The sequence below is a fragment of the Prinia subflava genome, chromosome W, assembly GCF_021018805.1.
Source record: "Prinia subflava isolate CZ2003 ecotype Zambia chromosome W, Cam_Psub_1.2, whole genome shotgun sequence".
Lineage (NCBI taxonomy): Eukaryota > Metazoa > Chordata > Aves > Passeriformes > Cisticolidae > Prinia > Prinia subflava.
In genome coordinates this window covers 6,487,926-6,514,862 of record NC_086282.1, presented here as the reverse complement: position 1 = coordinate 6,514,862, position 26,937 = coordinate 6,487,926, and the positions used below count along the sequence as shown (strand labels likewise).

Genomic DNA, 26,937 nt, shown 5'->3' with positions numbered 1-26,937 from the left:
TTGGCCCATGGACAGTGGTGAGAGCACTGGACATGGAGAAGAGAGTGTCACCATGGCAGCCAGGTGCTGAGGAGCAGTCTGTGGTGTGAGAAAGACTCCTCTCTCCCTGGCTGAATTGAAGATTAGTTTTTTGAGTGGTGATTGTTTGATTTAAAACCCAAGGTTTTAGTGCCATGGAAGGTAACGTGTGAGGGGTGGAAATTGGGAGGAGGAGAAGAAATGCTCTGGGAAGTTTTCATTTCTGGTTTTTGGTTTTTTTGGGGTTTTTTGGGGGGTTTTTTTGGGGTTTTTGTGTGTGTGTGTGTGTTTAAGGTGTTGGGGTTTTTTTTTCCTTTTTTCCTATTTCTGTTCTTATGTAATGTAATAAAGTTTTGTCTTCTGTTTTCAAGTTTTGAGCCTGCTCTGTTCTGTTCCTGATCACATCCCACAGTAGTTGCTAGGAAAAACATATGCTCATGGGTGCATCAACATCTGCCCAGTAGAAACCCTTGACACCTGCACAGTGTAAGCCAGGAGCACACAGAGGTGCTCAGCCCAGGTGCTCTGGGCTGGATTTCATGAGTTCTGGTGCTGCCACCAGCTCCCCACAGCAGGGTGTGTGTTTGCACTGTAGGTGGGTACCCAGCTTCTGTAGGATTCCAACCCTCCTTGCTTCTCCCTTGCCCCTGCTCAAAGGGGCTTGGCATTTCCCAGCATCCTCTTTTCTTTTATTCTTTTTTCATCCATTTTCACTTTTTCCACCCCTTCTTTTCTCTTAATTTTCTTCTTTGTATCTTAAATAATAAAAACAAATTTTCAGTCTTGCTTTATCTTTTAAGAAAAAAGAAAAAAAAAAGAAAAAAAAACAACAGAAGAAAATGTCATGACAACTGTCTTCCTCTGTGTTGCCCTTTGTTTGCCTGCAGCTGCTTCCTCTTGAAAATGTGGATTAAAGTCTCCCATGTCTCTTTCTCTTCCCCCACAACTCAGGACTCTCCAGGATCTCTCAAAGCAGACGGACATTCCGTACGGCACTGTCCAGGACTCGGCCATGTACGAGTACGTGCGGGTGAAAGGGATGAACCCCTTCGAGAGGGACAGCATGTACTCCCAGATGTGGCGCATGATCAACAGGAGCAACGGCTCCGAGAACAACGTCCTTGAGTCTGCATCAGGCATTCAGAAGGTACTGGCATGCTCCCTTTATGCTTCCCACTGGAGATGCTCTGTGTTACTCCACGTTTGCTTAGCTGTTGCTTCTAGCTCAAAGGGGTAGATTTGCACCCAGGCAGTGATCATGCCTGAGACCAACTCCTGAAAGCCCATTGCACTGGCATGGGGGATTGGGACTTCTCAGGTTTGTGGCATTGAATAGCATTTTAATATGTAAGTACCTAGACTGTTTGCTCCAAAAAGTATTTACCGGTGTTTTTATAGGAGATGGCTGCATTTGTAAGGGCGCAAAATGGGAATAGGAACACTGGACTCAGAACCCCAGAATACAAGACATTGTTTATCTTTTTTTTTTTTGTAGTCTCCTGACACTGAAAATCCTGAGTTTCTGTTGTAGCTCTGGGGCATGTTTGTTTTGAGAGAGGAAGGCAGGAATGGATGATTTGACTTGAAAAAGAGTCTCACAAACACCTTCTGTAGTAGGCTTAGCAGTGGAAAAACACTTTGAGAGCTCTTTGTAGGCACATTTGTGAATGCAATAGTTCCCTCCCAAATTCTGGCTGACAGCTGCAGCTTTTATAGAAACACCAGTCCATGAAAGAATTCAGTATAAGAGTCAATATAGGTTAATGAGTGACTGTATACAAGCTTTTCCTCTACCATTGTATCTTTATATTCAGACTTCAAATCAGTTTCATATTTTGCTGACTTTATTTTAAACTTCAGTATGTGACTATTTCTTACAGAAAATATCCATGAATTGTGTGTTCACATTCTTATAATCTTGATTTAGAGACTTCTAAAAATCCAGATGAACTCTGCTTTTTTGTCTCCACCAAAATCCATTGGCCAGGAAAATCTGACATTTCTGATGTTCTCACTCTGGGTAGTAACAAGAGAAAAGAGTATGCTAAGAAGAATGATTAAATCACTGGTGAGCTCTTGATAATAAAATAACTAAAAAATAACAATGATTATTTGGATTTTTTAAAATCCCCAATCCAATCTCTGGATAACCAAGATCATATTTTCTCCTCTGAAGGACTAAACAGCATAAAAGAAGAGGCAGGAGAGGTCCTGGGGAACTGCACTTTGGAAACCCTTTTAGATAAAGTCATAAGCTGAAAGAGCAAGAAAAAAAGGTCTGAAGATTTATTGGCTAGAGGAAATTGCTTTTTTTGAGAGGACATATTTTAGCTCAGTTTGTAAGTGGCTGATAAAGCTGGGATTTGCCTTTTGTATATATAAAAAAACCCCAAAACCAAGAACCTTCCTTCCTTCTGGTTTCCCTTCCCAAGTTATAAAATGAGTTTCAGAAGGATCAAAAAACCAGAGTACATCAAACACAACTGTGCTCACTAACAGCTTTTAGCTTGAAAAACCAAACAAATAGTATATCCTGCTGGCAAGTAATTCCAGATTACAGTCACTGAGTTTTCATTCCTGGAAACATGGCAGTTGCTGTCCTAAAACCTACAAAACCAGAAACATCCAAGTTCTTAATTTCCCATGCTTTTGCTTCCTAGGAATAGGCAAATGATCATGTCGAAAAACTAAGTTGTGTCAAGTGAGCAAGCCAACCACCCTTCAGTTTTAGAAAATCAGAGGTCTTAGGCCTGATGCTAATGAACATACACATTTACCTGTGGGTGCGGTTTCTCCCCTTCCTTCAATTTACAGGAAGGAATGACACAGATAAAGATTATTTGCCAGCTGCTGTTCACTAGAAGCTTTTGGGAAGTTGTAGTTGGCCTAGTTGGGAAGAAAGCTGCATGAAGAAAGTTATGTTAAAAGCTAATCTTGGGCAAGGAAAACTAATATTTTAAAAGATATCTGATAAAAGGCAGAGATTATAGTCTCTGTAACACATTTCCAAAAATGAAAATATTTCAGAAAGAATTCATGGGTCCCCTTGGCCTATTTATATGCTTCATAATGCTCTTCAGGGTCTTTAATGAATTTAACTGGCCACATCAGAGCTATTAACTTGATTATAACCCTGGGCAAGATACAGCAACTGGTCTTCCTCTGCGCCTCATTTTGTTTCCCCCATTCATCAGCACTAAAGTGTGACTGAAGAGTAGTTTGTCCAGGCTCTGCGAGAGCATCACCTCAGCAAACCTTCTTGGAGTGCCAAGTGAGACAGCAGAGACTTAGGGAGTGCTTCAAACAGGTATAGGGAAAGGGACTTCCACTCAGCTGAGTAATGACCATGAAGGGATTGGGATAGGAGGGACCACCATGGGAGAGAGGTGTGCAGGGATGCAGTGGGCACTCCCATCTTTAACAGCACCCCTTGCTGCACCACCCCAGAGGTTAAATGATGGTTGCAAGGAACTTTTCTTCACAGAAGACGCTTCCCAAAATATTTCTGTAAAATCCTAGAAGTTCTTTAGTTTTGTCCTGCTTTTATTCTGACAGTTCCAGTGGAGCTGGCACTATTTTATTGTGAGGAAAGTAGCAGTCTAATGCTAATGTATATGTAAACAGGGGGAAGAGGAGAGGGGCCAACCACTGATACACAGTGCCTCACCCCTCTCACTCAGCAGGACTGCCTGCTTGCTGTATTAGTGTCTTTGTGTGGAGTGGCACCTGTGAGAGTGCAAATACAATACAGCCAAATGACAGTGATTGCACAGTCACACTTTAAATCAGGCATTCTGCTGCTTTGACCCGCTTTTCCTGGCAGGAGGGCAGGGCAGGCAAGAGAAATAAGATGGGAAGATCATGCCATTGTAAGTTTTCAGGTTTTGATATTTATTGGTCCTGTTCCCGTCATAAATCAGGCACATACATTGTTGCATTGTGGGTTTGGGGGGGGCCCCGGGGAGGGTTCCCCGGGAGGCCCCCCAAGCCCTATGTTCTTTGGTATTTGCATGCAGGCAAGCAAAGAGACTTCTGATGGCTGGTGAGGTGCTGATGAGATGAGGATTTATTTGGAGGGAGGCAGCATGGTCACTGAGGGAGAGGGGGAAGGAGGGGGAGAGAGGGAAGGGAAGAGAGGGAAGGGGAGAGGGAAGGGGAGAGGAGCAGAGCCTCCAGAGGCCTCCGGGGCAAAAAAAGCGAGCCCGCTTCCTCTGCACCCTTAACAGGGAGTTTCGAAATGGGCGCGGATTGATTCTCTGGTCAGTGGGGTTACAGAGACACAATACTGCAGGGGAGGTTACAGACTTGGGATAAACCATACACTTTCCAGGGGTGAGCCAGAGCATACCATTTCAATAAAATGCAATTCTACAATCCCTATCACCGTGTGTCCTCCTGTTCCATCCATAGCGAACAGCTATAAATACCACAGGTCCGGCTAGAGAGCAGCTGGATAGATTCACCCTGAAGAGAGATCAATTTTAAATGCCTCAAACAGGAGACAGCCTGAAAAGCACAGGCACTTTAGATATTTTCTTCCACTTATTGTCTCTTCTTTTCTCAAAAGGCAGCAAAAAGCTGTTGAAGGTCTGAATTTAAGGTAGGGAAGCACTCAGTTGTTTGCCTTCCTGCACAGGCAAATCAAAATGGATGGGGAGGTAGCTGTATTTTTATATAAGCCTGGATTAATCTGGAGAATATTCACGTTTATCTTCTCTTTTTCTTTATTATTCGTAAGTGTTTCATGTGTCTCAAATTGATTTTCCTTTTTTTGCATAGGTTTTGAAATATGCATCTCATTCTGTCCTAAGAATTTCTGGTTTTGTGGAAGTTATTTATTCAGAGAGGATTTACAGAGGCCCAAGTCATGCCTGCTTAAACATTCATTGAGGACTCCAAGAAAAAACATCTAGGCTTAAAGATACCACATTACATAACTCTTTATGTCTTCTTAAAAAGCACATTACCCTGCTTAATCCTTTACAAGCACCACAGGCTCTCCTATCCTTGGAACAATTCCCATTTAAAATATAATGAAACACTTCTATTGTGGCCCTGTCTGCTCTTTCTCCCCTGGAGTATAATAGTGCCTAATGCCCTATCCTAACCACCTTGTTCCTCTGAACATGATACCATAGCCTACAGCGTCTTCATTTCTCTCAGTAGTACAGAGTGGAAAATTCCTTTCCCAGGCAGAATCTGAATGCATTTGAAACCTCTTCTGTCTATTTAACTCTATCTGCAAAATATTTAGCTGCTAGGAAATTTGTGAATTATTGTCAGGTGAAATAATGCTTCTGGATGGTGCATTAAGAGAAACTCTTTGTAGGCTCATAGTACTTCCTTTTCAACTTGCTTACAGTATCAAAAGGAATTTGGTCATGAGATTTGGATTTTCCTGTGACCCTAATTGCAATGCCACTGGAAGCATGCGAGCCCGTTGGTTTTCCCTGGACACTGTGAATGGCACTTTTACCCTCCTGAAGATACTGTAATAGTAAAAGTATTTATGAATAGATTATGGCAAAGCTCTGCTATGGTTATTTGTATAGGGAAGAAAGGGATAATAACAATTTGCAATTCTGTGCTAGAAAAAATTGTTAATGACTGACCATGGATATGCTTAATTTGTTTACAGCAGTAGCAACATCACGAAGACTTATCTTGATGGGCCAAAACCCCTTCTTATCACCGCGGAGCCTGACCAGAGAGTGAGACTCGGGACACAGTTCTGGGTTCAGAGCATGCAGGGCAGGAAGACAACTTTATTTACAAAAACCCACTCTTATACCTTTCCTATGAGGCCCGTGGAATGGAGGATGGAATTCCACCTCTCAATCCACATTTGTCAAGCCAACTGTCAATCACCTTTCTCCTCCCACCTAGAAATATGTAAACAAGGAAAGACAGCAAAACATGGCCAGTGTTTACATTAACGAGCGCGAGAAACTGCACGTTTCTCCTTCAACATGAACGCTCGGCAAACCAGGAAAAAACCTCATGGCAACACCTTCTGAATTAATTATCTTGATATACTTACAGATTTGCCATTGGAATTGCCATTCTTGTGGCAGATTCACTGATTGCACCACAAAAAATCTAGTTAATGTATAGTAGTCCACATATCTTTGTTGTGAACATTTCTGACCATGGAGTAGCTCAATAAAAAGACACTGAAAACAAAAGAGAACCAAGACAGACTTTTGGGATAGTGGATGTGCACCATGATTCAGCAGTTTGGCAGTGGCTAAGGATAGGAAACAGAAGAAGTGAGAGCATATAAAAATTCTAGGACAGTTTTCCAGTATATCTCAATTCACAACCAGGAGATCAGCTGTGCTGTGCAGCTCTTGGTTAGAAGGCCAGTTATCAACCCAGGCACTGGTTCCCTGATTCCCCTCTGCCTCTGGAGCTGATGCTTCTTGGTCAGATGAGATGTTCTGTGTCTGTTCTATGAGTAATAAGATTGACAAGTACCCTTAAGACCTTGATGTGTTCAGTCCCACAGCTGAAGGTGCAGTTTGTCTATTTTGTAATTACTACCTCCTGCACAGTCCATGATTTGGATCTGACAGGTGTCTTGCAGTACCAAAGGCACTGACTGCCCTTAATTTGTATTATCATGGATGGTCTGGCTATTTTTTTTCCTATAATTCTGTGTATCTTTACTGCCATATGTGTGCCTTTTAAAAACTTACAGCAGTGATAAAAATTAGAATCCTGACCAGAAAGCACTCCAAACAGAGTGTGGCATTACTTTCAGGAATTATCAAAAGGCTAATAGTTATCTGGGTTAGCTCAGGAGCTCAGTGTGTTTGGGAAGTACAATAACTGGTCTGTGGCAGTTAACAGAGCATGAAGCAGATTCTGTGCATAGCTTTAAAAACTAAATGCAAAACTTTTCCTACCACCTTATTTTCTCAGAATTCAAGATACGTTTAACAAAAGGCTTGCTCTCCCTCACCAACACTTCTGAGTGTATTATAAAGTCTGATGTAACTTTGACTTTCTAGAGAGTTTTCACAGGTTTTATCAAGAGTAGAACACCTGTAAAAGTTATTTTCTGCAGAGTTGGGCTTTATTCAAAAGAATGGGTAAGTCAAAATTTGAGTTAGCCTACATATCAAGAAATGGATCTACATGGACATGTGGTCATGCAGCAACTAAGCAAGCCAACTATTGGTGTATTCCTTTGTCTCCTAAGTTTTCTGGAAGGTTTATCTGAGTTCATCTTCTCCTGTTTCATCTTACACGCTACTGAATGTACCTCACCCTTTTTGCTCTCCCTGAAATGCCACCCAAGTTACTCCTGACTTCTGTTCAAAGGTTAGTCTGCTTACGCCTGAGTCAATTTAACAACCTCAGATGTCACTGACTGCTGTCCTGCTGTGGTGCTGTGCCATTCTACCTCCCATGTGGAAGGAAGGTAGAATGTCTTTGCTTGCTCTCTCTCTCTCATCTCTCAGTTTTTTTTGGAGAACTTTCCAGAGCTGTTCTGAAATCTTTGTGGGCCATCCTACATCCAGAACCATAGTCTTTTCTATCTATAGCTTATCCCTGTCTCTTAAGTCCAAACAAATTGTCTCCACAGAGACAACTTGAAGTTTCCCTTCTCTTGAACTGAGCTGAGCTTCTTTCATCTGAAATAAAATTTGTGTTTTCCTCTGCTGTCTGTTCATGTCTAACCACTTAGTTCGACCGAAAGTCTACAGAAGCTGACTTTATCATCTTAAATTTTCGTTTTATTTCTGGCATGTCTAGTTAAGTCTTGCCAATTTACTTTCCATACCCTATCTCTGATTTACCCATACAACCTCCAGCCTGTCACTTCAGTAGTTTCCATTGTTATTTTGTTGGGTCTCTATAAAGAATTATTTTTGCATTTCATTCAATTGAAAATGCTCCTGGGTAAAAAAAAAAAAAAAAATTGCTTTGACTTCCAAGGCCTTTCATGGTGAAATCTGACTGTCCCTGCAGCTTTCTCATTTCTAAACTGGAAATCATTTGTGTGAGCTTCCAGCGCAACTCCTGTTTCAAGCAAAGTATCTTTATGCTTTCTCTAAGGACCCTTCTGTAAGGTATGTTTTCCCTCAAGACAGTAGTCATGTCTTTCCTTCAAACTCCTTAACGCTCCCCTTTGTTATTACACCAACAAAAACCTTGACAACCAGGTCTCTGGTGTGCTGTGATTGCTACCCATCAGCTGAGCAGCTCTGTTTTGTTGCTTCTTTATCCTCTTTCCCTGCCTTTTGTTTATTTTATAGCTGCCAAATCAGAGGGGAGATGGGAACACACATGATAATCATCTAAATACTGGCATAGATGGGATGTGGGGGAAACCAAAGAACTGCTGTACCTCAGAATGAACTATATTAATGAACACCACCATTATCAGATGACTAGTATTTCTCAAAAAACAGCCTCTCTGTGCCTGACCTTTCAGCCTTCATCCTCAAAGGAGAGCTGCAGCCGAACTTCAAAAGATGAGCATGGGAACTAAAAGTTCTTAATAATCTGATACAATATAAAAAAAATATACAGGGAAAATAAGATTTTATTGGACAATTGCTCCTTGTTATTTCTCAGTTTCTCTAGATTCAATGGTGCCAGCTACATATTTCTTTTGAATGTTCTCACTGATTAACAACAACATCATTGCATTAATCTCAGACGCAGTTTTCTAATCTTGAAGTTTTCTGCTTGTTTTTAGATGCTTGTTTGCCTGAAAACTCGGTTATTTAGGACTTTCCCCACATATATATCCCATCTTCTGTTCAAAGATAATTCTCTCTTGAAAGCTTGCTTCACCTTGATCTGTCAATGGCTATAAATATACCCTCATCATATGTAACTTGAGGTGTCTAATTTAGGCGTCCAAGTTTCTTTCTTTCCTGTTGTAGACAGGCAATTTTCTTCTCTGGAGAGTGTTCAGGAGGGCCTAAGATGGCAACTTATTTTTCTTGGTGGCCTATTTTGTACAGTACCTGCCAAACTAAGATTGTATCCCATGACTAGAAATGGCAATAAAAACAAGAAACAGCAAAATATACTCTGAGGAACAAATTTTGCTTCAGTACTGTAGAACTGCATTTTGCAGAGAGCTGAGTCCAGACTTTTCAGCTGGGGAAAGGATAGATGACAGCCCTTTGAGGAGTGAGCATGGGATAAGGGAGTGGGCCCCATCCTTCATCCTTCTGGCCAAATGCAAAGCTCAGTACTTCACACCTTAGCCTGTGCCTAACCCTCTAGTCATCTTTTTATAGGGCAAAATAGTCCAGAGAGGAAAACTGATTCCTTTGTGAGTGCAGATTTCACTTGATGTTTTTCTTATGTAGAACTGAACTAATTAAGATGGACTCATGAGCAAAACGTCCAGAGTGCATCCCTGCCCTGATGGCAGGATCACAGATCTGAAGGAGAGTAGGGGCAGATGCCACTGTCAGGCCCAGGGTTCACTGCCAGCCTTTTGGTCTAAAATAATCCTCAGGCATGTGCAAAAAGTAGAACTTTTTTGTGTGTTAGTAGGACTAATTGTGTGTGAAATAGCCCCCAGTCTCCAGCTGTTGAGATAACAAGAGTTTGGTTTTTTGTTTTGTTGTTTGTTGGTTGGGTTTTTTGTTATTTCTGGAGAACTTTGGATGTGTTTGATAGGTAGGGAAGGTGGGAACACTACACTGATGGTGAGTGTACCTCGACCACCACATGTGGAGTAACTGCTTGTGGCTTCCTGTGCCAAGTATCTTTCTATCTTTTGGTGCCTTTTTCTGGTGCTGAGCACTTTGGGAATTGCTGCCAGACTGATATGTATCCTCGTTTGTTTCCATGGCCCTATCACATCTAAATAACATAATTCCAAGCATTATGTATGGCAGACTTTAAATTTCTGAATAACTAAGCATCATGAATGCTGCTTTCATTTGCACTGGCAGGTGATTAATTGTAGAAATTCTGAGTTCTGTCCTGAAGCTGGGATTTTTATGGGATTGAAAAATTTGGAAGGTATCAGGGAGTAAGAAAACTGACAATTAGGAAATAATTTTAAAAAAAGGTTGAATTTTCAGTCAGTGGTTGTAAAAAGCTGAGCATGAGCCTGTCAGGATAATGCTCACAGGAATTATTTTGCTAGTATTATTTGTTGCCTAATTTTTCTGAGCTGGTCACCCTCTGTTAGGGAGGGACCTGTTAGAAAGGATGGTATAAATACAAAAGGATGTTGAACCCACCCCTACAAATGAGTAGCTTAGTTTGTGCATTGTGGACCTGACATTGGTCTGCATTTAGGCTTCAGGCTCTGCTAGTGTCTGTGTGAAAGGCAAGCGAGCAACTTTCTCATATTAGCCTGAGAAATCTAAAGGAGGAATTCAAACAAACCTTGGGAAGTGAGAAACTATCTGCAGGTGGTGTTTTTCCAACATGTTTACTGGAAAGAAACGTTTACTAAAGGGTGTAGACGCTGAATAACCAATCATGTTCTTTGTACCGAACTACTCTATAAAAGTAGAATTTAGAAGAATAAAGTTTGCTCTCATCTTTACCATCATAGAGAGTCATGCTGTTATTTCTGTGCATTAGCATGGGAGAGGTCTGAAAGAGAAACAGCTCTCCTGGGTGCTGTTACAAACCATCTGAGTAACACACAGGATTTATTAAAGTACGTGACTGGAAATGTCTTCACAGATATATTTGTAGCAAAATGGAAGTTCTGCTGCATGTTGCTCTCTCAATTAAAACCAAAGTTTATCTGCTGCAGGTGTCAGGAAGGGTTTGAGGGATGCAGATTCTTTGGAGCAGAAAGATACTGAGGTGTCAGTTTTGTGAGGTCTCAGTTGTCATTTGGGCCCTGCTGCTAGAGTGATATTGGTTCTGGTGTGGCATCTTACAGTGAAAACATGCTGGATACATATAATGGAAAAGCAATGCAAGGAGACTTTTGCTGGATAATAAATGTTTGTCACTTTTTCCAACTCATAAATCTACCTCTAATGCTGTTGCTAAAATTTTATATGCTACCTTTCCAGGCTCTTCAATCTGTGGCATTGCTTCAGCAAAAAAGGTTATGACCAACAGCTTTAAATGACCAAAAACTGTATGATGAGGGATGAGCAAGCTGTGCTGAGGTGCCTCAGTGCAGTGAACCTCCTCCTGTGTGAGCAGCTTGTGGAGGGATATTCCCTTCTTTAGATTTTTGAGTAGCATGTACGTTGTTTTTTTATTAAAACAGAGGGACTCTTGATGGAAGTCACAAATTCCCAGGCATGTTTTCCTAGTCTGGTCACATCAGATATGGGTCGTGTCTGTGCAACTTGTAGGGAAGCAAAGCTTGGGATGAGCAAAATGCCCTACTTGAAGTTATTCTTTTACTTCTTCAGGTCACTTTTTGCAGGCATTTTCCTATGGGAGGGTGATAAAAGATTTGAATTTGTGCAGTTTAGCAGTCACACATTTTCTTTTGTGCCTAAATCTAGTTCCAGATCCCTTTTAAAAAAGCATCAGTGGAAAATTTCTGTCAAAAATTGCTACATCATTTTGCATTCTTGTTATCTTAAGAAAGAAAAATTCTACAAAATGCCTGACAAAGAAGAGTCATTTGGCATTTGGAGCACTCTTGTTTGGCTACAGGGGACACACAAGTTATCAGACATCTGTTATTCTGGTCCTGTGAGCTCTTATTTCTCCATCTTATCTCCATTAACTTAGTGCTTTTCCTGCAGAGGTTCTGTAACATTTCTAGGTTCATGAAAATTAATAACACCACCCTCCCGAGAGTGTCTGAGGACTACACAGACTCTCACACAACTCCAGCAACCTCTGCTTGTTCTTTTCCTTCTGAATTCTTACTTCACTTTGTTTCCTCCCTCTTACTTTTTCATTTGTCTGCTTTTTGACCCTCTGTTCCTTCTGTTTGGATAACAGCTACTCCAACTTTTCCCCACTCTCTTAATTACTTTCTTCTTTCCAGCCTTCACCTTTCCACAGTGTTGCACATCCCCTTTGTTATCTCCATGGGCTTACAATGTTTCACTGTTGATCTGAGCAACCATTTCTATTTGCAATCAGATGAAGCGTTACCAAACTCCGACTGTCACTTTGAAGCCCAGTTGCAGGCTCCTAGTGTGGTGGGCTGCTCTGGGGATGTATCACACACAGACAAGGGAAATGCAGGCTCTGTCTCATGATCAATGGATGGAGGCAGGAGAGCACACTCTTGCTCCAGGCACAGAACTTGGTAGTGTATTTGCTTTCTTGCTTAAATGTTTCCAGCTATCATTTTTGTGTATTAACACATTTTAATACTACCCAGATACTTTGTGATGCATTAACAAATGCAAATGATGGGATTGAATGTCAGGTTGTTTAAAAGATATATGCAACAGAAAAGAGAGATAGAAATAATGAGAGTGCATTTTATACATCCCCTGTGTTCCAGCCTTAAAAGCATGACTTTGTGAGGCTGCAAGTCTAAAATCATGAGAGAAGCATAAGAGGTAGCAGAGGGATCTTGTCTCATGTTTTTGGAGCTGCTATACCAATCATTCATGAAACAGTTTTGATAGCTTTAGGTAATTTCTGTTCAGCAACTTGTTACTAAACAAATGAAATGTCTGTTCCAGGTACCAGGAAATGCAATTGCAGTGAGTAGATCTGTAGGAAGTCTCCACTGTAAGACACTTGGTAGTTCCTCATTAAATGATTCAGAATTTTTTCCTTCTAATACTTATAGCTGGAAGTCATAGAAAAGAAAAAATAGATAGATGAGGACAGCCTGCATCTGCTCCAACAGCAATTTTTTTCATCATCCATGAATAGTCAATACATTAATAAACATATTGGTAGGCAATGACATGCTAGTGAAGTAATAAGAATGGCACAGGAAAATTAAATTGCAAACTAAAAAGCACTAGCAGAATACTTGGGAAAATCAACCTTTCTAATCTCTAACATGTATAAGTTTTAAGCCTCTAAGTATCAGAAGATATAATTAAAACAGATGATTGCCCTTAAAGTCACTCTAGTCTCAAAACAGGAGAGTTTAATATACCATGGAGAGAAATAAAACACAAAAAAGTGTAATTTTTCAAATAGAAAAGAGGAACTCTATGCATCCCTAAAATGGTGGTTGTTTTACAAACTCCAGGTCTGTGCTTCTAAATACCTGTATGCATTTGATTGGACATAGAGGTTTTACAGCCAGAAAGATCTCTAATATCTAATCTGAAAACAAGTCTGGTCTGGGAGACAAGAGACCAAGCAGATTTTTGCTGCTGGCTGCTTTTTGATGATCATTTCAATATATATAGTGGGAAATATTCGAGTAAGACTACATTTTGTTGGAACATATTATTTTACTGATTTATTTCAATCAATTCAACTTACTCATTTATTCACAGTGTTAGGAGAAAAAAATATGTTGTGTTTAAGGAGGGAGAGAGGAGAGAGGACCAGTTTGCAGCAGAACAAGTGGTTCAAACTGGACAGTTGTTATACAAAAGTAATTGTTCAGAGGCATACCAGAACCTATGATTACCTTTTGTGGGATTAAACCATACCCATGCCAACAAAATCCTGAGGTTGGGAAGTAGAGGGTTATTTGTTCAAAGGATAATAACAGTAAGCAGAAAGTCTCCTCTGCACAGGTTGTCAGGCTGCACCACTGTCTGGTGTCACGATGTGCTCAGAGGCTCTTGGGGATGCTTTGCTTTGCCATCCTTATTGCCAGGTAGGCACATGGGCTTTCCTGAAGTGTGTCAATTAAAAATAAAGCTGAACTTCTGTTAAATAAGCAGAATGTTTCCTTAGGCTGAGGAATAGTTATAATTGTTTTTTTCCCACCATTTATGCTCTTTAGTTAAATTGCCATCAAGCAGTTTATGTCTTCTTGCATTTGAATTCGGAGGCAGAGTTGTCCAGTTTGAAAATGTGACTACAATAAATGAGTTTCTTTTCAAGAACCAAGCTATGGGAAGAGAGGATTAAAGTGACACGTGGAGTATTTTAAGAAGCATTTTAACCAGGCTGTAATCACATATCATTCTTCTATTCTTTTGCATGAAATAACTGCTCTTAATAGGCTCCAGAACTCCCTTCCTGAATTACAATGGCAGGAGAGAGTTGTTTACTATCCCCAACTCTAAAGCTTTCCTGCTGCATGAGGGCTGATTGGTGTTTATGGCTGTTTGCAGAAGGGCTATTTAATCAAATAAAACAGACCCCATTCCCCACTGAATGTAAGAGAGGGAGAGATATCAATCCCAGGGGCTGTATCAAGATGAGTGTAAAACACAATGCATCTGTAATGAAAAACCCAGTAGATAAGCAGCTGTATTATAAAATTCTGTAAGTGTTCTGGTCATAGCATCAATCAAAGGGTAGAAGATTGTGTTGTTTTATCTCTCTGACCTCAGACCAGGATTTCCTTGTAATGCAGACATGGTTTAACCCCAGCCAGCATCACAGCCCCACAGAGCCACTCTGTCACTTCCCCTCATTTCAGGATAGGGGAGAGAATCAGCAGAGTGAAAGTGAGAAAACTCATGGCTTGAGATGAAGACAGTTTAATAAGTAAAGAGGAAGCCACCCAAGCAATCAAAGCAAAACATGGAATCCATTCACCACTTCCCGCAGGGTGGCAGGTGTCCAGCCATCCCCAGGAATGCAGGGTTCACGTGTAATAGGTACTTGGGAAGGCAAATGCCATCACTCTGAATGTTCCCCCCTCCTTCCCCCGGCTCTATATGCCCAGCATGATGTCACATGGTGTGGGCTATCCTTGGGCTAGCTGTACCAGCTGTGCCCCCTCCCAACTCGTCACACACCCCCAGCCTCCTCGCTGGTGGGGTGGTGGGAGGAGCAGAAAAAAAAATCTTGACACTGAGTAAGCTCTGTTCAGCAATAATGAAAATATCCCTGTGCTATTGGCACTGTTTGCAGCACAAATCCAAAACATACCCCACTCTAGCTACTGTGAAGAAAATTAACCATCCCAGTCAAAATAAAGACAAATACTTTTCTAGCGATTTTCACCCTGTAAGCAAACAAATCTAGGACATGGCACCTTCCCATTAGTGAGTCTTGTCCCTGATTCTCTCTTATACAAATTCCCAGGGAACCTCTAAGTTTCTTTTCAATATTCCATTCAGTCCTGGATGCAGTTCTTTAATACTCTTATACTTTTATAAAATATTGATGGCCAGGACATGTCTTGTGATTGATCCAAGGTACTGCAACATAACTTGGTCCAAAATGGTCTGAATTTGTTACCTGTGGAAGACACTGAAAACCATACTTTGTGTCCCCCAGCCTGGAGAAATGGCATGGCCTGGCTTTCTAAACTGCATATGGTCAGAAAAATGTGACAAACTCAAGTTTGAAAACCTTTACATTTTGTTTCACACCTGACAGGAGTTCTGAGCATGGTTGTTTTTTATGTGGCATTCAAGTATGCACTTGAAAGCTGCTGGACTGGGCCTCTCAGTGGGCACAAGCACCCTGTCACCTCATTCCTGGGTTTTCACTGAGAATTGGTACGAGAGGACACCAGTCTGCTCATCCCTCAGAGAGGGGAGGCCCACAGCTACTGCATGCTCAAAAGCAGAATTTGGCATGAAAAATATTAGGTGGTTATCAGCAGCAGTATCTTCAGGATTAAAATTTTGGCCTCAAGTGCTAAAATTTTTCTCAAGTCATTTCTTTACTCTCAAGTTGTATGAATCTCTTGGAGTCCAAATGTTGTGTTTCACAGCATAGTCAGGAGGCAACACTCAACAATGTAGGTGCACATTGGGCAGGTGTAAACAGCAAAAGCAGGAATGTTTCCTTGCAAAAGGAGAACGTGAACATTGGTTAATGAATGTTTGCAAAGTGCTTCCAGTCCTTCAGATTATGCTGTTATTAAACTGAATATCTTTGATTATGCTATGGCTGTGCTGAAAGCTAAATGAAGGAGCTGGTTTTCTTTAAAAAGTATCTTATTCGTGATTAGAGTTATCATTAAATTGTTTCAGATATAACAAAGTGAGCAGCAGATGGAACACAGCAAAGCAGAAAAATACAAGATTTCAGAAGAGAATCAAACTAGGCAAATCCAGAAGTAATTCAAAAGTGCTCATACCAAAATTCTGCCTAATATAATGACATATAGCATATGTTTGTGAATTACAACAGTTGTGGAAAATACTCCGAGTAGTATTTTGTCTTCTGATAGATGCCTATAGCAATCTTGAGTTAGAGAATTGTACTTCTGAATACATCCTCTCATGTCCGGTGTTGAGCATCTTTACCCTTTTTTAGACACTTTAGTGATTCTGAAAAATTTAAATGAAGTTTAGTGTAGTGGAAATATCAGCCAAGCATGCAGCTGAAGAACACATAAATTTGTTGTATCTGATGGATTTTGCTTCGCTTCTTGCAGTACCTCTCTCTTCCCAAACTAGTGTCCTGCTTTTCAAGATCTTGAATTTCCCAATTCAGCCTCTAATCAGCTGGCTTCTCCACCTTCCTTAAACATCCCATTAAATGTTTTCTCTCTCTTTCTACCACACCCTTTCTCATACCTTCAAAGTTAATTTCTCCCTACATCCAACATGAAAAATCTTTAGCTCAAATTTGGCATCCATTGAAAACAGTCAGTGGTAGACTTCAACTCAATTTGTATTTCCATCCACCGACTGGAAGCTGACTGGGCTGCTGCAAACCTTGTGAACAGAGTTGCAAAGGTGAAATCTCATGACAGCAAGAATTATTTAACATAACATTATATCACATCCAGATCCATTCCTAGCTGAAGGAAGACAAATCACAACCAAATAACAGAGAAGCTTACAGAAGGTTTGTTTTGAATTTCTTTGTAATAGTAATCCACGGTATGGTGGAATTTATTCTGTCCCCATAGAGTTTCACATGGTAGACTTTAGGACTGATACTGCATCAAATTGTACTATATCCTTTCAGGACTTATATATGCACTCCTATACAGCTTTCAGTATATTTTAGTTATTACTACTCCATAAAATTTTTAAACTATGAGGAATTTCTAGCACTCCATGACAAGTCTTGCATAAATTGCAGTTTTGATCTCACCTTTATCATGTTGTTCTCAATCGGTAGATTTATTTTTTTTATTATTATTATTGTGCTGTTGTCATATTTTTACAGTCTGTGATTTATATCATTCATTCAGCTCATACATTGCTAGAGCTAAGTTCTGGTGTGTGTACCGTGTAGGTACATAGTAAGCCCATTGAACTGACTATTAGTTACTCACTAGCTGCCAAATGTAGATGCCTGTATTGGGCCTCAGATTCCCATTGTACTTGCATTATTCAACTCTAAATAATTTGAAATATGACAAAAAGGAATAAATGCAACTCAAAAGAAATTTTAAAAGAGACGAGAAAATATTATTGTGGTTTTATCTTCTTCAGCTACAATATAATATGCTCTTCATAGATATGTCATCCATAAAATAAAGGGAATATATTTTTCTGGCATTGTATTTACTCTGCTTTCTTATCTACATCTTGCAAATTAGTTTTTCCTAAAATTTAACATGAGTGATGTAGCAACAAGGATACAATATTGGACGTGACATAGATGTCGATTTGTAGGGATTGTGTTTTCCTTTTGTGTCTGAAGGGATATTTTCAGAAGAAGAGCCCACATGTGTGCAGTGCAATATTTTAATAGAGCTGCACACAGAAAGGAGCTGTATCTGCACACAGAGCACTGCACAGCTGCAAGGCTGGTTGTACAGATGCAGACATGCAGCTGCTTTTCCTGAAAACTTGGTCAGGCACTTACCACCAGTGTGTCAGAAGCTTTGTAGCATCCTTTAGTATGCCTTAACTAGTGAAGAAAAAAATTGTGTTCATCATTTTCCATTTAAAAATCCATGCTGAAGGAACAAGGAGCACACCAATAGTATAGAACTGGGCAAGTAAATTAATGTTTTTCTGCTTTAGCAGTCTTTAAGGCCTTTCTCCACACTTGCCACTGTTCTGGCAGCTCACGTGTCCCTGTGCAATGCAGTATCTAATTTTTTGAAAGCCAGAGAAAAACTGCAGTTCTTCCCTGCATTTAGTATATATGTGTCCAACACACTGTCTTTCTCATGGGAGAGTCCTGTAAGAGAAGTTATTTTTTAGTTAGGTTGTGATATAAATGTAACTAGCAAGCAACAGCAGTATAGATATTCCCACGGCATGCACAAATACCTGATTTGCAAGTGCATTGTTCAACAAAGAAAATCTCAGTTGATGTTTCTAATTCTAGCTGAAATGCCCACTTTAAAATGGCAAATAAGCTCTGATTACATTGTATCTCCATGATGAAATATTTTTCTCCTTCAAAAGTACTTTACTTTTCTCATCACTCATCTCAAAAATACCTTGGCTGGCATTTTTATTAATGTTGTAGGACTAGAGCAAGTAGTTGATTTTAACCCAATTGTATTCTATTTGTATACTCAGTGACATAGGATATACACATCAAATTCAAATTAAGAAAATAAGTAAGACTGGGTGACTAATTGTAATGCATGTTTACCAAAAAACTATCCTTGTTTATGATATAATCAGATTTCTCAGCATATTTTGTCCAAGTTTGAATCTGACAGGCTTAGGCAACACATAAAGAGACATAAGTTTCCATGATTTATTATACTTGCAGGAAATCAAGAATGGAACAGGAAACACAATTGCTTGTTGTTTATATTTATACATATTTAGATTTTTATCAGATGTCTAAAAACATGGCTCCAGTAAACCAGAGTGAATTATCATTAGGGATTTGTTCACTGGAATATAATCATAATTGAAACTGAAACTGTAAGGAAGGAGGTATTTTTATAAAATATTGTGTAGCTCCAAAAGCACTAAAATTGTCAACATGTCATCATAGGGTATTTTCATATTCAGCTATGACCTCTTTTTGATCAAATTTTTTTTTATTTTGAAATGTTAATCCATTGCAGGGATTGAAGTCAACATTTTGGAATAAATTATTCTCCAGTTGGATTTTTTTTTACTGCTTTTGGTCCCAAATTTTGTGATATTTTTCCTTAATTAAAAATCTTGAAATTCCTTGTGCAGGAAAATAACTAATTTCTGTCCAGCTCAACCTGTCACTTCCACCAAGCAAAAGTTCTGTGTTTAACGTTTCATCTCTGAATTTGTTTCAAATGTCCCACGTAGGAATTTCTGTTGATTCCTGTTTCTGGAGAAAGAAAGGGTTAAAAATCTTTCATGAAACTGGTCCTGAATGACTCCTCAAGCACAAGTGATTGTTTTTCAGTAATTTATTTATTTTTAGTTGATATTTGGCAGCTGTTTCTCAGTTCTGTCATCTGTAACTGATTTCTGGCACCTGAGCTATGGTGTGGGCAGGTCAGGTTGAATTAGAAGCAAATATAAGGGAAGTGTGTGACTTGCACTGCATTTATGATTTACAAAAGTGTGCCAAATGAATGTTACAGCATTGGATAAGTGGAAATGTCTGTGGCCAGAGATGAACTGCTCTGTGTACATTTGAAGGCAAAGGCTGTAAGTATTTCCCTCTGTAAAGATGCAAAAGCCCAGCTATCACCTGAAATTAGAGTAGCAGTAAAAATTAAATCCCTGGATGGCTATGGAGAGTGCTCAGGAGCTGTTGCACTGTTTTGGGTGCTTTCTGAACTTGAAACTCCTTCTGGACACTGTTTACATCTTTATTTACCTCTGCACATACAGAACTTGGGTGCCTGCTCCTTTACCTGGCCTTGCTCTGCCTGGCAGCCCTGGCTGTGCATTGTGAGTGACTCTAGCAGCATTCTTTGTATTCACTGTTTTGTGTGAGGGGTTTGACTTCCTAGTTTGTGACTGCAGGTGTGGGCTGTAGGCTGGCTGCAGGCAGGGCAGTAGACAGGAGCTAGCTTCAAGACTCACAGGGACTTTATGTGACAAGTTGTTGTGTTGTGTCGTGTCATCTTTTCAGTTCTCTGCATGGTGATAGCAAGAAGGCAGCCTGAACTGAGTAAAAAATCTGACTGCACTGGTCTTCTTCCCCCTACTACAGCTCCTGATGTCTTCCATGGGTCCTAAACTGCAAAAGAAAAATAAAACTTTCATAGCTCAAATCTGTAATGTTTTCCTTTCCTTGTGGGTTCAAAACACCTTCTTGCAAGAATCAAAATGCATTCAGCAGTGGGGTCTCTAAAGACCTGACCAAGCCAGTGACCAGGGATGGTGTGGTGGCATTAAGAACCAACCTGTGCTGCAGCCTGAACTTACAGTCTTCTGAAAGAAATGCTTAGACACCCTATGGCAGCCTTTATTGAGCTCTCAGAGAAAGGGAATGCCAGGTGTTGCTGAAAGGTAGAAACCTGAAGGGGTGGGGACAAATCTCAGTTTCCTTCTTTCCATGGCCAGATGATCTGCTGCACTTAGGTGGAAGATTCACTGCCAGAGAAGTGGTTTCATGCAGGTTTTCCAGAGGAAGAGGAGGCTTTTGAGGCAACCAAAGTCTGTATGCAAGCAAACTGATGTGGAAGCACTGAGCTTCATGATGCAAACCTGTTCCTGCACGCTCAAGCTTGTGCAGGTTGCAAGCAGTTAGTGCTTCCTGTCTCCTGCAGGTTAACAGAATGAGGGAAAACATGCAAAATTGCTGTGCAGTGGAATTTCAGAGAGGGAGAAAAGAGGGGCTGGGGAGCTTTTCTTTTGAAGCTTCAAGATACTGTGTCTCAACCAAGAAGGCTCCTTCCATATCTGGGCAGGAGATGCTTATCAAAAACAGAAGAATACAATGGTTCTGAAGAAGGTAGTTAAATTCTTTTGTGTGAGTAGTGGGACATATTGAATCCTATTACCACTAGAAAAGTGGTCAGGGCTCATGTACAAGGAATATAAAACACTGAAAGATAAGTCAGTTTGACACAGTTGGACACGAAAGAACCACACGACTCCCAGATGTCCCAGCAGGAAAGAAGGGGCAGAACTTTACTTTCTTTCATATTTATACATTTTTTGGCACCAGTTGTGAATTGGAGGATAGGATCATGACCCCTCCAACCACACTGGTCAAACAGACAGTCAATCAATTTTTCTCCTCCTCCAAAAAGGAATGTAAACAAGAAACAACCGTTAGGTAAACAGAGCTATTTTTACATTAAGAAACTGTTAGAAGTAAGAGAATCTGACTCCAATAAAATAATCACTCAGAAGGCTAAGAAAATTAACAAAAAACAGGGTGACATCAGTTTTTTAAAAATAAGTTTCTAAAATGAAAGTACTATTTCAAATTAGTTTTTACTGAAGAATTTTTCAGTATCGCTGATAGTTTTGCAAAGATTTTTCTTGTGGTTAAAGTTCCTTTTCAACTCATGAATAGTTTTGATGAGTAGTTTTTGTACTTTTAATGATTTTTCTCTCCTTGCAGTTGGTATTCAGTAAGTATGTCTTTGAAAAAGGAATCTGCCCAAGAATTCCAGTTAGGCTTCTATTCTAAAGCAGAGGGACAAGAACCCTTCAGTGAGCATCATACTGGATTGATTTAATATAAAAAGGAATATTGCTTTTCTATATTCACCTCTGTTTAACTTCTTCATAGTACTTTAATCCACAAATTATTTTTTTACCTAAATGAAGAGTATTGACCCATTTCCTCATTTAAATGTTCTTTTATTGGGAATTAACTGTCACAAAAATATTAATTTATCAGAAGAGGGGAATCATTTTAGCAACATTTGGTTTAAATTTGCCTCATTATTGAGACTGCCACTTGGTTACCACAGATCAAATTTTCTGAAGTGCTTTCATATGATTTCTGTATATGACCTTCACTAGTGATGCTCCTAAAATAATATGCATTGCTATCTGCAGCACTTAGTTGTCAAAAAATAAGTGAGAAGCTGGCATAATAAAAAAAGATATTGCTTCTTTAACTTTCAAAGGCCTGCTTTGCTGAGTTTTATTTTTTTTCTTCTGTGTCTCTTCCATCTGAAATTAAGGTTTGCTCTAGCAAACCTGTGGTTCAGCTGCATGTCAGTGATCAGCATGATCTGCTGGTTTTTTAATGCTTTGCTGTGATCACCTGAAGAAGCAGCTGCCTCTGTACTCCCATCACCCTCAGAAATGAACCTTCAATTGGCTTCCACTGTTTTGCTCTGCTTGTTTGTCTTGGTTTGAAAGACAGGTGTCTGCTAGGGAGGGGCAGGACCCCCCTTGGGATGGAGAATTCAAATCCCCTCTCTCCAAATTATTATAATTTAGAAAACTAAAGGGGCTTTCAGGCAGAGGTTTGGGGGTAGGAATAACGGTCCTTTATTAGTGTGTCTAACAAGGCAAATAAACAATAACAACTAAGCATTAATAATAAACAGAACCAAGAACCTCGAGGGGCTTTGGTTTCACAAAGCCCGGGGCAGTCTGATGTCTTGGGACTCTGAGAGCACTGTTATAAATGCCAATACGATATTCCAATTAAAATAATAATTTGGTTTATTAATAAAGATCGAATTACAGAATTTCGATAAACCCACCAACAGCGGAAACACTTGACAGTCTTTTTCCCGGGAAAATGCCAAGGGTGAACCGTGAGATACAGAACCTGGCAGTCTGCTATCTCCCCCAACGGTTTACAAATTTGCCCGGTTCGGGGCTTGGTTTTTATACACTTTATTCTGCCCTCGGCAATATTTCCCCATATTTCCCTTTGTTTCCCGACTAGCTTTACAAATTCAAGAGTTTCCCTGACCAGGATGAAAAGAGTTCTTTTCTCAGTTCATATGTTAATGTCCAATTTCTCTAGATCCTTATGGTTGATGAATGATCGAGATATGGATGATAGTTCTTGATGGTCTGTGAAGGTGTCAACTAAGGTGTGGATCGCTGGGCCACCTTATCTTGATGAGTCTCCTCAAGGTACTCGAGAAGGCTGCAGGTTTTCCCGTAAATCCTTTGTTCCTTTCTGAATGGTGGCGCCTGCTTTTTCAGGGTTGTTAGTTTCACCATCTGCTACAAGGTCTCCTAAAACATATACTTTACCCAATACACATTTATACAATTTTATAGTTTTTCATTTTACCATAAGAACATGAATTAATCATTTCACATTTTCACAGCACCAAGCTGGAGAGGTAGAAAAATCCCGGGCTGGTGGATGAGATCAGAAGCTCTGTTGGTGGTAGCTGGAATGGCAGGGATGTACTGGCAGGGCAGTGCAGGGCTACAGAGTAGTGGAAAGCCTCAAAGCAGTGCCGAAGGAACAGCGGCGGTGGTGGGACAGGGCCGGCCCAGCCGGGCAGGAGGAGGCGAGCTCAGGGTTCCGGTGTACACGAGCAGACGGTGGTCAATTTTCCAAGACCAGATGGGGGGTGTTATAAACGCCAGGACAAATTTATTGCCAAATTCAATAATTTGGTTTATTAAAATTCAAATCACAAAATTTGGAATCAAATTATAACAATTTTAAACAATAAAAACAAAACAATATGAACCACACAATCAGCGACACTTACTTGACAGAATTTCTCCCGGGAAAAGTTGAGCCAAGGGTGACCCCAGAGACACAGGACCTGGCAGCCGGTGTCTAGCTGGGTTCACGAATTTGCCATGTTCGAGGCTTGGTTTTTATACTCTTTATTCTGCTTCTGGCAATATTTCCCCATACTTCCCTTTGTTTCTTGGTTAGTTATTCAAACCCAAATTCATCTCTGGTCGGATTGAAAAAGAGCTCCCCTCCCAAGTCCACGTGTTAATATTCAGTTTTTATGGATCCTTATAGTTGATGAATGTTTGAGATATGGGTGATATTGCTTGATGGTCTGTGAAAGTGGCTCCCGAGGTGTGAGTTGCTGATCCGGCTCATCTCAACAGGTCCCCTCCCAATACTTGAGAAGGCTGCAAAGTCTTTTGTTCCCTTCTGAATGGAGACGCCTGATTTTCAGGGTGGTCAGTTTCACCATCTGCTGCAGAAACCTCCTGAAACATAGACTTTTACCTGATATAAATTTATACAGCTTTATAATTTTCCAGTTTATCATAAGAACATGAATTAATCATCTCACGTTTTTCACAATTCCCCCATTTCTTTTCTTTTGTTAACCATTTAATTCATGTTCGCATCGTCATCATTTTAGATTTTTCTTTAAATCTACTTAAAATTCCTCTCTTGAGTTTCTCATTCCTTGGAGAAACACCTGACCAGCGATTCCTGAACCATGTTTGCCTTTTCTGCTTTTCTTCTCTTTCCAATTCCCATGTCCCTGACTGCCTTTGAGTGCCAGCCAGTTACTTGTGTCTTAACAGGGGTAACTTTTTGGAGGAGCCATATGTCACAGGGCTGGCCCTTCACCGAGCGCACAGCCTGGTTCACACTCCCTAGAGTGATCCGCAGGAGCTTCCCTCTGTCTGGCCCAGTGTCTGTCGGGTTGCAACCGAACAACGGAGAAGTTTTTCTCTTCACGACAGCAGGGGCTCTCTGCTCGGACCCTCGGGGTGGTTCGGACGGCATATCTCCTTTTACAAGCTCCCCACCAAGATAACTTTACCGGCTCTGCCACACACGGCACTCAGTGGCTAACACTTGGGCCTTTAGATCCAATTTTCCCTTTAACCCCTTTTTTCGTATATTGAATACCACCCGGGATAATCTGGTTCTATCAATCCCAAACGTGTGGTACAGTCTAAGAATTGCATAGTCAGAGTCTGTTCTTCCTCAGAACACCTGTGGCATAACCCCAGCGGCCTCCACCCCCACTTGCAGTGCACCACCCAAATTTCAAGACAATAATTGCATTTGAAATGGATATATGGATTGCAGGGGCATCCAGGTTCAGAGCAGCGAATGGATATTTCTTCTGCCATTTGTATCTGATATCCTGGGGGTGGAGTTCCTTCTCTTTAAATTTCTGGAGCTCCGGATTCACCCTTCCTGATGTTCTTCCGTACTAACACCTGTTAAAAACAAAACAGGGGAACCCTCCAAAACTGAGGGGTTAGCACAGACTACACCTTTGTCACATGAAAAAACCCCCTCTTTTTCCAGAATCTATCTGATTTTATAAATTAACATCTTGAAGCTCTCTCACAGCTGGCTTCAAATTAAATTTATCAATTCAGATCTAGGTATAATGCAAGTTTAATTTTAACCGTACTTTTTGAAAAATCTCCGGAAATACCTTACAGGAAGAAAACATGCTACGACTATTATTCAGACAATCTGAATATTTGAATGAGTTTTCTAGCTCATAATTCACTCATCCCCTTTATACAGAATAATTTACAATTCTTCATACGACTCAAAATCTTCTTTTCACACAAGAATGATTTAATTCCTTATCTAGAATTTAAAGAACTCAATACAAAATTCAAAAAAAATCCTCTTTTTTTTGTACTGTTACAGGGAAAAATTAAAATTAACAGAAAGAGAATTTTACTTCTTATTAAACGAGGTTTATACTGAAACATACAAACAATTCTTTTTACATTCTACCAATACTTCTGACAATGTCCACTGGATATATAGCGAGTAAACAATAAACACTAAGACTACTCCAAATCCCATAGCATTAACACAGGTTTTAGCTTTTTAAAGAAAAAATCAGTTTAAAAAAATCATAGACAAGCACAAACAATTTGGGCTTATTTCAAGAACCAAACTCAGCACATTCAGAGTGATTTGGTATACAGACAAACATTCATAAAACCCCGTATCCTGCAACGTTTTTAGACACCAGCAGTTTAAGGTTACACACATCTTCCCTCAGTTTCTGCAGTCTCAGTGCAATGAGTCTGCACTACTGCTAATTAACTGAACTACAAATTTATATTTCAGACCCCTACCCAGCGCGGCAAGATACAATCTGCAGTAATAGCTGAAGTGACCACTTCGACAGGGAGCCAATTCAAACAATCAGTGAGCAGGACAACTTAATGAGGGATAACCTTTAAGCAACATTTGTACCTAATACAAATTAAAAGAAAAACTTAAGACCTCACCCATAATCCTGGGGGAGTATTTTAACAAGACATAGAAAAAACAAGGCACACTAAATAGAAGAAAATGATATTACAAATAGCAGAACTTATTCCTTTACCACTTATAGAATATTCTAGACATATACAGATGCTATAAGAACAATACTGGCAGCAATATAAAAATGGCATCGCCTCAGGCACTTCTAACTTATTGCGGGTCTGAGCTTTCTTCAGTTTTTATCAAAAGAAGTGAATAAAGTAGCAAGACTAACTCATCTGTTTTAGATGGAAGGCATCAAAAGCTATGGTTAAAATGCATCAAAATACTCTGTAATAAACCATGCATTACTTAAATTCGGAACTTAAGACTCAGAAAAGTTTTCCAAAGCCAGGAGTCACTGTAAACTTCAGGCCCCGGTAATCAGACAGCTTTATCTAGTGCAATTGTCAGAACATTAACACTACTGCTTTTTACCTCAGTCCAAAAAAAACTTCACAAACTTAGCCTCTTTTAACAAGCAACTCGAGTTAACTTATGTCTAATTCCCAAAGCAAAGCTCCTGTATTTGCTATCCATTCTTGCGTATTATTAAACCTAAATACATGGCTCGAAGGACCACAAGCAAACACCGACCAAACTTAACACTGGTGACAAAATGCTGCCTCATACATCACTTACTCTCCACCCCTGAAAACACAGGCACCAGGGCAACCTCAAGGTTCACATCCTCCAAACTGAGGAGCAAGTAAGAAGACATAATATCAAAGGGACAACACAAACCATCTCCTTCTAAGGAGTCAGTAATTAAAATTAAGAATCCCGGTTCCCAATTAGATAAAATACATACAGAATAGGAACTGCAAAGAATAAAGAAAAATCCTGTAACTACCAACACAGAGAATTATACCACTTTCCCAACTTAATACTAGAATCCTGACTCCAATTACCATTCTAACACTATCTCGACAG

At 40.0% G+C, this 26,937-nt stretch overlaps 1 protein-coding gene and 1 long non-coding RNA gene across 2 annotated transcripts in view; one reads left to right on the top strand and one right to left on the bottom strand.

The window, feature by feature from the left end:
• LOC134563453 (uncharacterized) overlaps window positions 1-26,937 on the bottom strand; it is a 468,018-nt gene that overhangs the window by 265,619 nt on the left and 175,462 nt on the right. The gene's annotated exons all lie outside the window — the stretch shown is intronic.
• LOC134563452 (glutamate receptor ionotropic, delta-2-like) overlaps window positions 1-26,937 on the top strand; it is an 845,768-nt gene that overhangs the window by 697,273 nt on the left and 121,558 nt on the right. Inside the window, exon 13 of the mRNA XM_063421373.1 lies at window positions 970-1,165. Coding sequence (XP_063277443.1) covers window positions 970-1,165 — 196 coding nt within the window. The remainder of the gene's footprint in view (window positions 1-969; window positions 1,166-26,937) is intronic.